The 17,676-nt window shown below is 35.5% G+C and overlaps 1 protein-coding gene across 6 annotated transcripts in view; it reads left to right on the plus strand.

The window, feature by feature from the left end:
* The window catches only part of COMMD3 (COMM domain containing 3), a 459,390-nt gene that overhangs the window by 440,749 nt on the left and 965 nt on the right, over positions 1-17,676 (plus strand). For 3 of the 6 annotated variants that reach the window (XM_050804076.1, XM_050804077.1, XM_050804078.1), the window contains exons 2-8: positions 14,695-14,868; positions 16,226-16,337; positions 16,445-16,508; positions 16,602-16,636; positions 16,979-17,039; positions 17,130-17,186; positions 17,296-17,355. In XM_050804076.1, coding sequence (XP_050660033.1) covers positions 14,730-14,868; positions 16,226-16,337; positions 16,445-16,508; positions 16,602-16,636; positions 16,979-17,039; positions 17,130-17,186; positions 17,296-17,355 — 528 coding nt within the window. In that variant the 5' untranslated portion in view covers positions 14,695-14,729. The remainder of the gene's footprint in view (positions 1-14,694; positions 14,869-16,225; positions 16,338-16,444; positions 16,509-16,601; positions 16,637-16,978; positions 17,040-17,129; positions 17,187-17,295; positions 17,356-17,676) is intronic. The other 3 variants (XM_050804079.1, XM_050804081.1, XM_050804080.1) reach the window with 1 other exon arrangement.

A 17,676-nucleotide genomic window follows, 5' to 3' on the forward strand; every position in this document is an offset into this window, starting at 1 on the left:
AGGCTGTTGGCAAGGAAAGCTGGACACAAAGTGGTAGAAAGCCAGAACACCTACTTGCAGTAACACAGGATGGTGGCTTTGTACTGTCTCTCATTGCATCTAACCTGGCCGAGGATTGAGAGCACCCGACAAAGACTGGCGGGAGCGAAGGGACCTGTGACTGCAGCTGCTGCCTCATGCCAATAAAGCGAACCAGGAGATCAGCAACATTGCTCTGCATGCAATGGCTGCTGCTTCGCTTCTGCATTCCAAATCACGCACAGAAAGCTCTTGTGGCCAACTCTAAACAGGAGCCATACAAGTTCAGGGAATTCCGGGAAACATAGTTCCAGTTTAGCTAAGCTGCCCCAATATGAAGCCACCACACTCTGTTACTTGAAGAGAACAAAAGTCTCTTAGCCTCAGTTTTCTCATTTGTGAAAAAGGCATATTAGTACTTATGCTCAGAGAGTTGCTGAGAGGATGCATATCTTAAGGCATAGCTCCCTAGTATGTAGTGTATCATTTATCTCAATTAATTTAATTATTTATCTCAAATTAATTTAAAGCATTTAATGCCAGTTTTATAATTTTTCTAATTACCCCCTTGATAAGATTATTATTATAATTTGCTATTTTTAAAATAAATTAGGCCAGGTATAGTGGCTTACATCTGTAATCCTAGTATTCTGGGAGGCCAAGACAGGAGGCTCACTTGAGGCCAGGAGTTTGAGATCAGCCCGGCCAATATAGCGTGACCCCCTCTCTATAAAAAATTTTGAAAAGGAGCCAGACATGGTAGCATGTGCCTGTAGTCCCAGCTATTTGGAAGGATGAGGTGGGAGGATCACCTGAGCCCAGAAGTTTGAAGCTGCAGTGAGCCATGATGGTGCCACTGCACTCCAGTCTGGGTGACAGAGCTAGACCCTGTCTCTAATAAACTGAACTAAAATAATAATATCTAATTTTCTTGAAATATGTTTTAATAATGTTTAGTCTGTCATTTTCTTAGGTCATAAGTGATTTTTAATATTATTCAGAGAGAAACTCAAATGCGGCTAACATTTGTATTTATGGACCCAAACTTGAAAATAGGCCTATGATTTGGAGAGTCTTAGTGCTCTTCTGTCATCAACCGCCTGGTCCTCAACCTACACTGACTGGTAGTTTTAAATTCCTCTGCAACTTTTGTGATTTCTTCTTATGATGTTTTGTCTTTCTTTGTGGTTTCTGAGATCAATTCCACAAGGAAATCACAGTTCTCAGATCCTAGAGTTGCCAGAATTAGCAATAAAAATATAGGATGCTCAATGAAGTTGGAATGTAAGCTAAACAATGAATTAATTTTTAATATAAGTATGTCAAGTGCAATATTTAGAACATTCTTATTTAAAATCATTCATTTTTCATTGGAAATTCTAATTTAATTAGGCATGCTATATCTCATATGGAAATCCTACCTGATTCTCTTTTCCTTCTGGGGCACCCAGGCCTTGCTAATTCAGGAATCTCTTTTACTGTCATCCCTTCTAATGCTATTTTCACCACAAATTTCCATAGCAACTCACTTAACACTCAACATATCCCAAGAGGAAGCATGACCCAGCCTTGTACAATGGCTACCTTTTCCATCCAGCCAGCTATGTCTGCAGTTTTGCCATTCTTCCAATCTCTCCACAAAGAATCTTAGGTTCATTCTTGAGTGCCCCTACTTCCAGACAGTTACTGAGTCCTGTCAATTCTTTCTTTAAAGTGACTTCCAAGTGTTCACTTTCCTCCTTTTTGCTACCTTCACCTCTGCCCTGACCCCTGTCTGCTAGATAGTCTCCTTAACTCCAGTCTCCTTCTTTGATCCTGTCTAAATCCTACTCATCTTCCTGAACACTACTGTTTCACTGTACTGTGCTGCTTAAGAACTTACAATTGTTTGCTATTGTCTATTGTATTAAGTACTATGACTAGTGTAAAATCTTTCGCTCTTTGAATGACACCGTCAAAGAAATGAAGACAAGTGGCAGTTCTCTCAAGAAAAAAAATAGATGACCTGAATTGTAGTATATTCACTTCAAAAATAAATTCATAGTCTAAGACCTTGTAACAAAGAAAACTGCAGGCTCAGATGACCTCCCTGGTGAATTCTACTAAATATTTATAGAAAAAATAATACCAATTGTACACAAACTCTTCCAGAAATAAAAGAGGAGAGAGGTCAGCATTACCCTGAAACCAAAAGCAGACAAAGGCATGAGAAGAAAAGAAAGTGATAGACCAATTTGCCTCATGAACACACACACACAAAACTGCAACAAAATTTTAGCAAATCAAGGCTGGGCACGGTGACACACGCCTGTAATCTCAGCACTTTAGGAGGCTGAGGCAGGCGTATTGCTTGATCCCAGGAGTTCCAAGACCAGCCTGGGCAACATGGTGAAACCTTGTTTTTACATATATATATATGCAAATCACATCCAGCTATATATGAAAAGAATAAAACACCAAGACCAAGTGAGCTTTATCCTGGGAATGTAAGTTAGTTTCAAAATTTTAAAAGCAATCAAAGTAATTCACCATATCAACAGATGTATGATCATCTCAATAGATAAAGAATAGGGCTTTGACGAAATTCAACATTTACTCAATCATTTTAAAAACCACTACCAGCAAACCAGAAATATAAGGAATATTCCTATGTTGCTCAACCTAAGAAAAGGCACTTATGAAAATCTACAACTAACATCATACTTAATGCTCAAAGACCAAATGCTTTCCCTAAAGATGAGAAACAAGGCAAGGATGACACTTTCACCTTCCTATTCAACATCGTACTGGAGGCCATAGCCAGTGCAATAAGGCATGAAAAATAAATCAAAGATATGCAGATTGAAAAGGAAAAAATATTAAATAAAACTATCTCTATTCACAGAAGACGTGATTGGCTTTACAGAAATTCCCAAAGAGGCTATAAAAAAAGCTACTGGAACTAAGAAGTAGTTTTAGTGAGGTCATAGGATATAAGGTCAACACACAAAATCAATTATATTTGGAATACTTGTAATGAAGAAATTTTAAAATGAAACATTTTAAAGTATCATTTCAAATGGCACCAAAAGTGTAAAATATTTAGGTATACATCTAACAAAATATGAAATCTGCATGCTCAACTATAAAACATCAAAGAGAGAAATCAAAGATGTAAATAAAAGTGGAAATATACCATGTTTACATATTGTAAGACTCAATATTGTTGTCATTTCACCTCCAAAATGATTTATAGATTAAATGTGATTCCAATCAAAATCCCAGTAGGCTTTTTTTTTTTTTTTTTTTGGTAGAAATCAACAAGGTGGGGCCAGGCATAGTGGCTCACGGCTATAATCCTGGCACTTTGGGAGGCTGAGGGAGGTGGATCATTTGAGGTCAGGAGTTCAAGACCAGCCTGACCAATATAGTGAAACCACATCTATACTAAAAATATAAAAATTAGCCAGGCAGTAGTGGCACACACCTGTAATCCAAGCTACTCGAGAGGCTGAGGCAGGAGAATCGCTTGAGCCTAGGAGGCAGAGGTTGTGGTGAGCCAGTCTGGGTGACAGAGTGAGACCATCACAAAAAAAAAAACCAAAGAAATCAACAAGATGATTCTAAAATATATGTGGAAAAGCAAACAAAATGGAATTGCCAATACAACTTTGAAAAAGAAGTACAAAGAAGATTCACGTTATCTAATTTTAAGACTTACTATAAATCTACCATAATTAACACTACGTGGTATTGGCAAAAGGGCTGATGAATAGATAAATGAAACAGAATAGAAGATCCAGAAATAGACCCACAACATATGGTCAGTTGAAATTTGCAAAAAGTACAAAGGTAATTCAGTGGAGATCAGATAGTCTCTTCAAAAAATAGGGCAAAATAATTGAACATCCATATGCAAACACACAGAATAACAACTTAATTCATATTTCACACCATACATAAAAATTGACTCAAAATAAATCTAAAGTGTAAAATATAAAACTTCTAGAAGAAAACATAGGAGAAAATCTTTGTGACATTGGTTAGGGAATGATATTTTTAAATACAATACCAAAAGCATGATTCATTTAAAAAAAAGTTGGACTTAAAATTTCTGCTCTTTGAGTGACACTCAAATGAAAAGACAATCCATGAAATATCTACAAAAATATTTGCGAATACATATCTGATAAAGGACAAGTCTCTAGAATACATAAAGGACTCTCAGAACTCAATAATAAGAAAACAACCATATTAAAAACTGGACAAAATATTTGAATAGACACTTAATTGGTGAAGATGTTTGGATGAGAAATAGGCACATAAAAAGATGCTCAACATATTAGTCATTAGGGGAATGCAAATTAAAACCACAATAACAAACTATATATACCTATCAAAATGTCTAAAATAAAAGTAACTGATAATACCATATACGAAAGAGGATGTGAAGCAACTGAAAGTCCCATACAATACTGGTGGGAATATATACAGTGTAGCTACTATGGAAAATAGTTTGGCAGCTTCTTGTAAAGTTAAACATATACACATCATATAACCCAGCAATCCCACATTTTGGAATTTATTTAAGAGAAATAAAAACATTATGTCTAAACAAAACTAGCACACAAATCTTTATAGAGGCTTTATTCATAATTGCCAAAAAGCTGGAAACAATCCACATGTCCATCAACTGGTGAATGGAAAAACAAACTGGTATGTCCCTACAATGGAATACTATTCAGCAATAAGAAGAAATGAATTGCTGATATACCAACAGGGAGAATCTCAAAAATGTTGTGCTAGGTAAAAAACTACCTGAGCGTGGTGGCTCAGGCCTGTAATCCCAGTACTTTGGGAGGCCGAGGTGGGCAGATCGCCTGAGGTTGGGAGATCGAGACCAGCCTGACCCACATGGAGAAACCCTGTCTCTACTAAATAAACAAAATTAGTCAGGTGTGGTGGCACATACCTGTAATCCCAGCTACTCGGGAGGCTGAGGCAGGAGAATCGCTTGAACCTGGGAGGCGGAGGTTGCGGTGAGCTGATATCACGCCATTGCACTCCAGCCTCGGCAACAAGAGCGAAACTCCGTCTCAAAAAAAAAAAAAAAAACCAAAAAACAAAACAGACACAAAAGACTACATACTGCATGAATCTATTTGTATCATGTTCCGGAAAAGGCAAAACTACAGTGAGATGAAGTAGATCAGCAGTCTCCTGGGGTCAGGGGTGGGGCAAGTATAATCACTGCAAATAGGAACATGGGAACAGGGAAATTTGCTGGGATTATGGTGACACTCTACATCTTGAGTGTAGTGCGGTTACACGACTGCATACCTTTGCCAGAACTCACTGAACTGTTCAACATTTTGGAGTTGTAGAGTTTAAACCTCTACATTCCAAATCATGTGCCTCCATTCCATGGTAAATGAGGGTTCTTACTGTTTTTTGTTTTTTTTGTTTTTTTTTAATTTGGCCAATCTTATCAATGCCTTATAGACTCTGGGCTCTTTGTAGATAGATGTTTCAAGCAGAGTCAAAAGTGCCACAAGTTATGAATCACTCAGACGACAGTGTGAGACAGCAACTCCTGAACCCAGACAAAGGATGTGCCAGAGAAAAATACAAAGACATCTCGATTTTGTTCCCTGAGATTTTCTAAAGAGCTGCTTACCAAAGGAAATGATTCAAGAAAAACTGGAGGAAGAACCAGTGAAAAGAGAGGGAATGGAATGGCCCACTACACCTTCTAAAGAGAGGGATGTTTACAAGTAGGCTGACCATAATGAACCCTGGTGGGCTCTAAGATTCCTGGGGGACCAAGAGGTGAGAGGATAAGAGAATTACTGTCATCAAGGCCTTTGAGGGCATCATATGACTGCTGTTATTATAAGAGCTCTGTCAGGTTCACTTTACAGTTCCTGATAGTGAAGAAGTACCAGGCAGCCCCCAGAAGGTTTTCATTTTCATTTTCTAAATAGGGGCTTATGTGCTTGGGGTCCTCAAATGGTTACATCACATGCACACCTGCACCAGTAAAAACTCACAATTATAGAATTACACAATTTGGTTATAATTACCAAGTAAATACCAATAATGGTGCATGTGCCTTAGGTCTTAATACTTTCCAAGAGCCATGTGAAAGAGATGCCATTATTATTTCCACTGTACACTTTAGGAAAATTAGACTTAGAGAAAATAAGTCTTTAGTCCAAGGTCATAGAACTGGAAGCAAGTGGGATGTGGGCATAAGCCCCATTTCCTCTACTCCATGCACTATACTGCCTTCATTCATTGAACAAATATTCTTGACTATCTATTATGTACTAGGTACTTGTCTAATAAAGGACTCTTTATAAGAATAACAAAGTAAAAAAGTAAAGAACTTACAACCTATGGTGCTTTTTTTTATAACTCATATTAAAAATCCTATCAACTTCAGTATACTTTCAGAAGGTATTATAACTTTATATAACTTTATAGTAATCCTTACAGTTATTAAGATAAAAAACAGCTTGTTAAACAAAGTTATTAAAATCTCCCTATTAAATAAAATTGAGTACATTACTGGATAAATGCTCCCCCAAAAAGAGTTTTTTGATATTTCTTTTCAATAAATCTTGTTATAAATGAGTATGTTTTTAGAAAAATTGATATTCCACTTGAAACGAAAGATAAACCCTGATACTTAAATTTGCCACTTAACCCCTTATATTTTCCAAAATTATCATTCATATAATTATTGAGATATCTTAAAGAAAAAAGAATAATGACTATTTTTATTCAAAGAATGGTGCAATATTCTTATAATACTCAAAGAAGTATTGGCTACTCTCCTATTATTATATTTAGCTGGAATGATTTAAAATTTTTGGCTAACATATAACTATGCCTGAGGATCTGATGACAGTTCTATGTAAAGGTTTTTTTTTTTTCAAACCATGTTAGGAATCACATTGAATATGTTTAAATCTAGCCAAGTTTTTATCTTTATACTTTTCTTAAACTTTAATACCATAAAAGGAAGCTAAGAGAAAAAGCTTATGCAAACACAATTAGATTGTCTTTATACTATTTATGGCAATGGACAGATACTTAAAGCTTACTTAGCTAAAGATTTAAGTCTGTTACTTTATGACATATGCTTTCCCCCAACTCCTGTTAACACGACAGGATGTTTGCAAAATGACTACTCTCCTGTAGTGACTCTTGATTTTAATATAACAGACTATCATTATGACTCAGTTTGAAAATTTGTCATCATGGATGTCACAGTTTTTACAAACAAATATTGATCCTAGCAACTTTTAGAAACAGAATAAAACCAAAATGAAATTAAAATTAATTTGAAAGTATTTGTTTGCAAATGCTCTTTTAGGTTTCTAGAAGCACTTTAATCATTGGCTAAACTGACTTCTAAACATCTGTATTTTATATTTTTATTTATGTTCACCTTGTTACAAAAATAAGGCAACTTTCAAAAGTATATAAAAACATATATGTAAGAATATTATTTTCCTTCTATTATAATTGGCAAGTGCAAAATCAATTATTTTCCAACATTTCCAGTATACACTGTTGAAAGTTCTTTATAAAGAACAATGTATATTGCCATTGAAACTTATAAAACAAAATATGTATGTCTTTATTGATACTTTTGGTCTTATAAAACTATTTTTTATTTCAATTCATAAACATTCTAATTAAATTATTGTTTAGCAACAATAAAAGTTTTCTTATAGTTCTATCAACTACTCACCTATATATTATAGTTAGGCCGAATTTTAAATTTTCTGTCATTTTCAAATTTTAAGAAAACCATTTGAAAATTCAGTTTTCTTAGGGCCTTGTTTACCCACATTATTTCCATCTACATTGTAATTCTTTACAAAATTTCTCCTCAGTTTTTGGTCGTAATTTATAGAGCACTAAAAGTCAAATAAAAGTTGCCAATTATCCGATGAGTTTTGATTTAGAATACTGTTGCTCTAAATGATCCATCCTATTTCTGTTAGCATTTAAAAAAAGAAAAGAAAAAAGAAAAAAAGAAAAGAAAGTTGAGTAATTACGCCAGTAATTCAGGTCCAAGTTTCTCATTACATGGACTAAACTGACTATATAAACACAATTCTCCCTTTCACCTGTTGCTAGTCATTATTTTCTTGGTGTTTTGTTACATTAAAAAGATTTTATAAAACTTGCCTCCCCATCCCCTTTCATAAAATATAGATTAAAATGCTTACACAAAGAAAATTAATTTTGAAAATAACATTTGAGAGAGAAAAACATTTATGTTTTAAGCTTAATAAAATAATGAAACAAAAGTTCAGGAAAAAAAAACTGAGCATATGGGAAGAAACACAGTGGAAAAGTTTAATTTATTTTTTTAGGTGCTTGTTTTCTTAAAACTCTGTAAAATTACTTTCTAAACATTCACCACGGTGTAAAAATCAGATATGTATAAACAATTCAAAGTATTTTCTGAATAGTTCTAGCTATGTAACAAATGTGAAAAAGTTGAACACAATTATTCTACTAGGATTTTTCAAAATGTAGTTTTCAGACTGACTTATCCATAAAATGGCTTCAAGTCTATATTTAATTTGAAAAGGGGGATATTCTGTTGAATATAACAACCATAATAAAATGTTAAATTCTTAACCAGTATTATTTTAAATATTGTACACAATTAAAAATATTAAAACTCTTATCTAGGTTTTCATTGCCATGTAAGCTCTTTTGAAATATTAACTTTGGTTTAAATGCTTACTTTAAATGAGTTAAAAGTACTTTAGCTATATAGTCTCCTTAACTGTTTATAATGTATTTAATGCAAATCATCCCTTCTTATACACATAACTTCCATCCTAAAATGCTTCATTTGACAAGTGAATATAGTTACATTTTTTAGTTTATAAGCAAGTGTACTGTTACCTGAGTTTTAATCTACAAAAACTTTTATTTTTGTTTTCATTTTTCTTTGTAAAATTATAGTTCCTTAAACAAAAGATAATTATTTGTACACATTTTAACATGTAAAAAGCATGTTCTCAAAATACAAACTTTAAAAAGTTACTGGCTTTCAACAATAATATCCCACAGCATAGGCCCATTTGTTCCATTTTTTGCTGGAATTCATGAAACCAACCAAAACTCCAATTTCTAAGGCATGAAAAAACACAGAGATTCCAAATTCAGACCTAAAAAAGGAAGAGACTCTGTTAGACATTCTCTGCTGTTGTAGTCTAAATGTAGGACATCTTGAAACTGATTAGATTCTGGACATAACAGATGATCTTTCGGTCTTTTTCAAGCCTTACTATGAAGCTTAGTTGAATTCATTGTAGCTAAAAGAATCTTGGATTGTGTCAAAGAAAACAAACACTAAATAAGCTTTCTGTGACACTTCTCAGGTCCTTTCTCTCTTCCTTCGTCTTCCTCTTTCCCTTCTCTTTCTCCCCTCCTTCCCTCCCTCTCTCTTTTTAAAAATATAAAACAATTTAAAGGACAGTCTGTGTACACATGGAAGAATTAGATATATTCATCAGTGTCGACTTGTTTCATGTCTCTTCTTCACTTTACCCTCCTACAGCTAAGCCATGGGTCATCCTGGCTGATACCAGATCAATGATATAGAAAACTGAAGTGGTGATGTTTATAATTTTGGTAGAGAAAAAAAAAAGAATCAACTTGCTGGTGAGGAGGTAACTGTGCTTATTATCTAAATGGTCTATTTGATGGAATTTATTAGATGATTGGCCAGTTGCTAATTTTCATATAAATTAACTGGTGAAGACAGAAATTATGTGATTTAAGAATTGAACTTGCTTTTTATAATCCATACAAAAGATAAGTGAATCATTTAAATCACTTACTGAATTTAAAGGAAAATTATTTTTTATTTGTCTGTGCAGAGAAATTCTCAGACACATAATACAACCTGTTCTTTCCTCATTATATGTTATATGGAGTATGATTGCTTTCTTTCATTTCTTCCTAACTTCCTTACCTTTAACTTAAAAATCTGCCTTCATCTTTTGCCAAATTATATTTGTTTATTTTCATTTCTTTTTTACAAATCAATTTCTCATTTCTTCTTAGATGAAGACTTCATAATTTTGGTTTTTACAACTCAGATATTCCCCATGTGACATTAACTGCTTTGCTTAAAAATAAGGGATCAAACTTCCTAAAGTACATTTCAACATGCTACACTGAAGTCCTAAAGAGTAGACATGACTTTTCCAATATGCACAAAATCCTTTTAAAACTATGGACTGGTTAGATACAAAGATTTGAAACTTAAAGTATAATTTCATTCTTAGGTCTGCTCCTTTAATTTTGCCATTATCTTATACTCACTCAAGTAGCTAACAAAATCATGGCATGACAACACTGATGACAGCTCCCAAATTTCACTTTAGAAATTAAATAGTATTTTCTTTGCCAACATTTTGACTATAGAATTTCTTATTTGCAAAGTTTAACAAAATTATGGTTTTCTAGGCCAAGGTGGGTGGATTACTTGAGGTTAGGAGTTTGAGACCAGCCTGGCCAACATGGCAAAATCCTGTTTCTACTGAAAATACAAAATTTAGCTGGGTGTGGTTGCATACACCTGTAATCCCAGCTACTTGAGAGGTTGAGGCATGAGAATTACTTGAACCCAGGAGACAAAGGTTCTGTGAGCTGAGATTATGCCATTGCACTCCAGCCGGGGTGATAGAGTAAGGCTCTGTCTCCAAAAAAAAAAAAAAAAAAAAAAAAAAGAAAAAATTTCAGGAAATGTTGTGAGATCTTATATAATAAACTAAATTTCTTAGTAGCATGATAATTTGACCTTTTAAAACTTAGATTTAAAATATTTAATTTTTCTTATATTTTGAAGTTTTATGTTTTATATTTCCCAGATACAACTTATGAAAATGAAATAGTTAAAATGGTACCAGCCGGACACTGTGGCTCACGCCTGTAATACCAGCACTTTGGGAGGCAGAGGCGGGCAGATCACCTGAGGTCAGGAGTTCGAGAGCAGCCTGGCCAACATGGCAAAACCCTGTCTCTACTAAAATAAATAAAAAAATAAATAAAATAAAATGGTACTAAATGATGACAATATTAAATAGAAATTGTACTATTTACTACTTAATATAAATGTATTCAAAAAAGTTTTAGGGGAAAAATACAAAACACTTGTGCAAAACCATAAGCATACGTTAGCTAACTGTTTTAGAGAACATTGTATCATTAATTTTAATCCCTGTGGTTCCAGTTTATTTAATGTACTTAGTATTTCATTTCCCTCACACATTTTAAAATCCACATATGCAAATTAAGCTATACAATGTGAGAAAAGGTTATATTTGTCCCTATAAATTATTGCAGCAATGACCATTTAGAAATAATTAGGGATTGGATTACATGTTTAAATTGAAAATAAAAGCTTTGCTGTCCCCTCTGAATACTCAATTTGGTGTTTGACAGTGTGATACAAAATGCAGTTTGAGACCACTCAACTCTGTGATCATGAATGTGCAAAAACTTGACCATTCAAATTCCAAGTCACAATCTGTGCCTTGCCAAGTTATTTAATAAAAGAATGTAGATAGGTTTTATAAATTTCACTGAAACAGTTTTTGACTTGTACTCTCAAGTGTCATATATAACTCAGTTAAATACTCCTTCCAACTGTCCATTTGTGGTTAAAATAGCTTTAAAACAGTAAAGCCTATATCATTAACAAATATCTCAAAGTTTAAAGTAACCATCAAAGCACTGGTGTTAGGGAACACAGAGAGAATGGTTTCTTATTTATAGGTAGTTTTAAAAGTGTTTTAAACTTTTTTCTCTGTAGCATATGAGTAGGCTACAGAGAATAAAACAGATAAAACAGATCTCCACTAGAATATATAATAAATATATAAGCCAGTTAAAACTAGTCTTTGTCTCAATGGCACTTAAAGTTATTAAAATTTTTTTTCTCCCCATGGAGTTCCATGAACTCTTCAATCTAAAGGAGTATCTTCCTTCAGCATTCTTTGCACAAGAGCAAAAGTACTTACACAATCTAAAAAAGAAAATATTTAAATTCATAACACTAACAAATGCAGCAATGAGGCCTGTGGGAAAAGCTGACCACATAGATCCTGCAAAAGCCCTAGCCTATTTAATTGTAATCACAATAAAGGGGCCAATATTAAGTTTGTTTCTTAAAAAAATTAACCAGTTCAAAGGATACAATGTACTTGAAACTTTAAAACATTGTTTAAAAGGGTAACTTCTAGTTCTTCAAATGATTTCTAGATTCTCAAAAAGAAAAATAAATTTATCAGCATTGTCTACCTAATATTTGCAGTTTAGAAGGCAAGATATATTATTCATGTGAAGATGGCTACATCTGTATTTTCTTATTTTCAGTTGCACATAATTGTTCTTTTAAAGAACTTTTTGGGGCCAAAGTTAGTTTACTGGCTTTGAACCTGCAGTTTAGTCAAAGTTCCAATGCTGTTTTCAGTGAGTAAAGCAAAATTTTAAACAGTATTTTTCATACTTTCAGAATATATTCATATGTAGTTTTTCTAACATAAAACGCATTGATTTTTATGGCTGCAACCAAGAGAGTCTACATCTGGGTAGTCATGCCTTTTGATAATCATACTTCCATGTATTTCAATGGCTTGTCAAAGACACACATGTTTGAAACACTCAATCCTGTGCCTCCTTCAAAGGAAGTTTAAATAAATATAACTGTAGTAGGAAAATTCAGTTTTTCTAGCATTAGAACACACTATGGTGAAAATTTTTGTGCGAGCTTAAAATGTGCCCATCATTTAGGCCTAACACATGAATATACTTAGGCCTAAGAGGACAAAACATCCTAAGAGAAAGTACTCATACATGGGCAACAGACTAACATGACAGCTATTATGGAAACAATCCTTGTGAATTTCCTAACTTTTATGCCCACAAATTCACAACCACTTGTGTTTATTTTTCTCTTTTAAAATAATATTTTAAAATCTATCCCCATGATTAATACTGTTTTTTGACACTAAAATTGAGTATTAAGAGTTATCAACTCAAATCTATTAGTATTAATAATCAGTGTTACACTAGGTCATAAATACATGTGTAATAAACGTAATAAGCTTGGATGTTAATATTGTTGAACATTTACACAACTCTGTCCTATTTATTCTCTATGTAATCAGATATCATGAAGTTTTTCAACTGACATTTTATTACTGATGAGAAACAAATTAGGAAGAAGATGAGTGATGGGAAGAAAAGATGAACATGATTAATAGGTGTTTGTTTCATAAAGACTCTAGGGAGACTTTTAAATCCTTCACTGCTACTATATTCTCACCGAGTGAACAGCCACTGCACGTGCCTTTTAAAGCTTTCAAAGGAGGGCTGAGTAGAGTTACTCAATTTGTTACTGATGCTGTTACTCCATTTGCATCCTGTTGTGAAATGAGGTACTCTTCATGTATTGGTGCCAAGATAAATGGCGACTATATCCATCAAAAATTTTTAAAATAGACATCTAAGTTAGAAAAATAATATTTCACTTTGGGTCTAATGTAGCAAATAATCTCTCCTGAAGACTAAAACATCTTTGTTGTTCCGCATCCCTTCCCTCCACCCTTCAAGAACTTGTATTTTTTAACTTTTCAAGTTGTCTTGATTAAAAATGCCTAACTACTTTGCTTCACGGGTTTTTTAAAGAATCATTCTTGTTCTCTAAACCAACTTCGTAGAAATAGAGAGGAAGTTAAACTTTATACAGTATTCGAATCTTTAAAGGTATGAGCATCCTAAACAGTAATTCACTTCTAATAAAGATCTTGCCATTCCTAACTGTACTTTACTAAGGTAGCTGTTTAATAAAAACATATTTATGCAGATTCTATACAGCAACTAAAACTGGACCCACAGATGTAGTGAGTAGAGTAGCACAAAATGTGTATGGCAGTTGGCATTTATTTGCAGCGGCATATAAAATTGTTAATAATCCTGTCAAATCTGTTCATAATCCGATTGCTGGAGTGCAGTGCATACAGGAACTCTATGTATGTGTGCATGTGTACACACACCCCATGCACGAAGGACTCTACTGCCGTATTCCAGAAATGACAAAGAAAAAGTAAAAATAAGCAAGAATCACATAATTAGATGTCTTACAGTCTCATAAAAGGGCAGTGCTGCGAGGTTAAGCTGGTGAGCTAAAAAACAAACAAAACAAACAAAAACCCACAAAAACAAACAAAATCCAGTTGCCTGAGATCGGAGCTCCCCGCAGGATTCGCGCAGAGCGAGGAGCGGGGAGGGCGCAGTTTGCGGGAGGCGGGGGCCGGGATCCCGACACCGTCCGCCGTCTCCCCGGGATCTCTCAGGGAACCGAGCTGGTGACCGTCCCAGGTAAGCGCTGAGCCAAGGAGAAAGCGCCCGGCGCGTCCACAAAGCGCCCGAGGCCGCCCTTCTCGCCAAGGCTCGGCAGATCCCGCGGCCCGCGCTGGACAAGAAAAGGCTGGACCGAAACGGTGGGAGGCGGCAGGCGGCTGCTGGGGGCGCGGGACCCGCGCGCGGACGCGGAGGCGGGCGGGGACGCCCCGCAGCCCGCGCCGCCGCCAGCCGCCCCGAGCCGCGTGCGCGCGCGGCCGCATCAGCTGAGCGCGCGGCGCGTGTCACGTGGTGTGCGTGTCGAAGGTCACGGCGCGCTCACAATGGAGCTCTCCGAGTCTGTGCAGAAAGGCTTCCAGATGCTGGCGGATCCCGGCTCCTTCGACTCCAACGCCTTCACGCTTCTCCTCCGGGCGGCTTTCCAGAGCCTGCTGGACGCCCAGGCGGACGAGGCCGTGTTAGGTAAGCCGCTCGGCTCGGCTCGGAGCTGGATCCGCCGGGGTGGAGGGGCGCTCGAAGAAGAGGAGCCGGCGGAGCGAGAAGGGGAAAGCCCCGGGAAGAGGAAGTCTCCGGGCTTTGCCCTTCGCTCCGGACGGAGTGTTGGGGACGTGGCTCTGCTAGGACTCGGAGCAGACCCTGAGCATTGTTTTGGCCCCGCTTGGCACCTGCATAGAGCCAGCTCCACGTTCCTGGCCCGGTTTCCCTCCCAGTCTCTTTGTTCTTTTGTAAAGCCCGTGTTCAAATCTTGTTTGTGGCCTAAACATCTAAGGTGTTTAGCCTTGTCTGAGGCTGCGGCTGTTTTGACAGTTGGACTTCATCTGGGGAGCTCCCTGCAATTCAAGCTTCCAGGGCTAGGCTAGCAAAGGTTTAAAAGGGTCTGTTTCCGAAGTAATTACTAGGTCAGATAGTGTTGACATTTGCCAACTTAGAGCATACCTCAAGTTGCTGTGATCACTCCAGCGCTCTAGTTCAGCATGTTTTACTCAGGTTCTACACCTAGAACCTTAAACTATGATGCACAATACTTTGTTCCGCCCCAGTTACCAGGATGCGAGTGTCTTTTAAGCGATCTGGTCAGTGACTGCGGAGGTGCAGTGTCAGTCTGGATTGAAGACATATTTTAAGACAGATCGCTTTTAGATGATTTTCTTAAATATAAATATCCCAACAATTCAAATTTTTGTTTTTTTTCTGTAGTTTCATGAACTAAACACTTGTACAAAAAGTATGAAAGTGGAAGTTCTTTAAACGAAAATAGTAACCACCACCTGGGTTAATCTCAAAAAAAAAAAAAAAAAAAGGATGACTGTCAAACCCTGAAAGTACTACTATAATTTTGAAATTTGTATTTTATATTCTGAACTCATGCCTTACCTTCTACCCCCTTGATGTGTTGTTCATGGAGCCAGTTACCCTAAGCTCGTCATTTTTAGGACGGAAGTTTATTCTAAAATTGACACCATGTAAAATATTTATCTTGTTTTTCCTTTGAATTTTCCTTTGAATTTACCCCAGTGTTAGAATGACCATTGCATTGTAATATTTTCTTTGGGGGCTATAATATTTTTAATAGTAAAAATATTAAGGCAAAGTAAGTTAATTGAAACCAGTAATAGTAGAGTTCTTGATGTGTTCTTTTTATTGTTTTTCACTTGACCTTGTTGCTCATCTCATTTACTTATAATTATGACTGTCCTTATAGTTGAATTTTTTTTATCTTGTTAAAGGGTTTTTAAACCCAAATTAAAATATTCTTTTTAGGAACATGACTATAAAGAATTTATTATCATAGGCATCACTGGAAGTTAATTTATTTTAGATCATCCAGACTTGAAACATATCGACCCAGTGGTTTTAAAACATTGTCATGCAGCAGCTGCAACTTACATACTAGAGGCAGGAAAGCACCGAGCTGACAAGTCAACTCTAAGGTACAGGATTTATTTAAATATCCATTTATTTTCAAATGCTACCTTTATGATTTCAATTTCAGTTTTAAAAATGGAGACAGAACTTTGGCTTTTTTCTTTTCTTCTAGCACTTATCTAGAAGACTGTAAATTTGACAGAGAGCGAATAGAACTGTTTTGCACGGAATATCAGGTTACTTTAAAATTTTTAATTAACAGTGACTATTTTTCTTTTACTCTATTTGTAAAGATCTGTTTTTTTTCTCTCTTTCTTTTTCCTCTCCAGAATAATAAGAATTCCCTAGAAATCCTACTGGGAAGGTAGGTACTGTGTAAGGTGTCAAGCTGAGGCACTTTTCACTTGCAGGTATGAATGGAGAGTGTTGGTGTGAAACAAGATCTTCGGGATCTTGACCCAAAGAAAAAGAGCCAAAGGGCACGTCAAACAATTGAAGTTAAGCTAATGTTTTTAAAGATAAAGTTTATTGAGATGATTTTCAAATGCTTTTTTACCATTCAGAATTTAAAAGTAAAGTTTAACAATGGTTTAACTTGAGAATGGATTAAAATGGAGTTGGGGGTGGAAAGTAGAGCCATTCTTAGTAAATAACTGAAAAGTTCTTCTGTAGAGACTATGTACAAAATTATCATTGCATCTTTCAGCATAGGTAGATCTCTCCCTCATATAACGGATGTTTCTTGGCGCTTGGAATATCAGATAAAGGTAAAGTTTAACCAACTTCTCTAGGGCGGATCAGGGAACTTCTTAAAACACAGAGTTAAAGGCTGTTACGTGTTTGTTGTGTTATTTTAGACCAATCAACTTCATAAGATGCACAGACCTGCATATTTGGTGACCTTAAGTATACAGGTATTTATAGATAGGTCTTACCCAATAATGAAATGTGTAATGAAATTTATAATTTCATTGATTTAAATAAACAGTGTTTTTTGTTGCGTGTTTTTTTTCCCTGCCCTAGAACACTGATTCCCCATCCTACCCAGAGATTAGTTTTAGTTGCAGCATGGAACAATTACAGGTACAGTATTAGGATCTATAAATATGCCTGTCTTTTTATAAATGTTTACTTGAGAGTTATACTCTTGGACAGTTCAAAATAAAATTAACCATCTGTCAGCAGATAATGAAGATTGGTTAAGGATTTAATGGGAAAGGGGCATCAAAAGTAGTATTTTAACATAGGCTTCACTGTTGAAATTAAGATGTTATTAATAGAGAATTGGTCTGTATTTGCTGTTTTTGCTGGTTAAAATAAACTTCTGTAGTGTTAGTGTAAATTTCTTCATGATGAGTTTGGTCCAATAAGATAAAGCAAAATTAAGACATGGCTTTGAAAATG

This window comes from Macaca thibetana, chromosome 9 (assembly GCF_024542745.1).
Source record: "Macaca thibetana thibetana isolate TM-01 chromosome 9, ASM2454274v1, whole genome shotgun sequence".
NCBI classification, from domain to species: Eukaryota; Metazoa; Chordata; class Mammalia; order Primates; family Cercopithecidae; genus Macaca; species Macaca thibetana.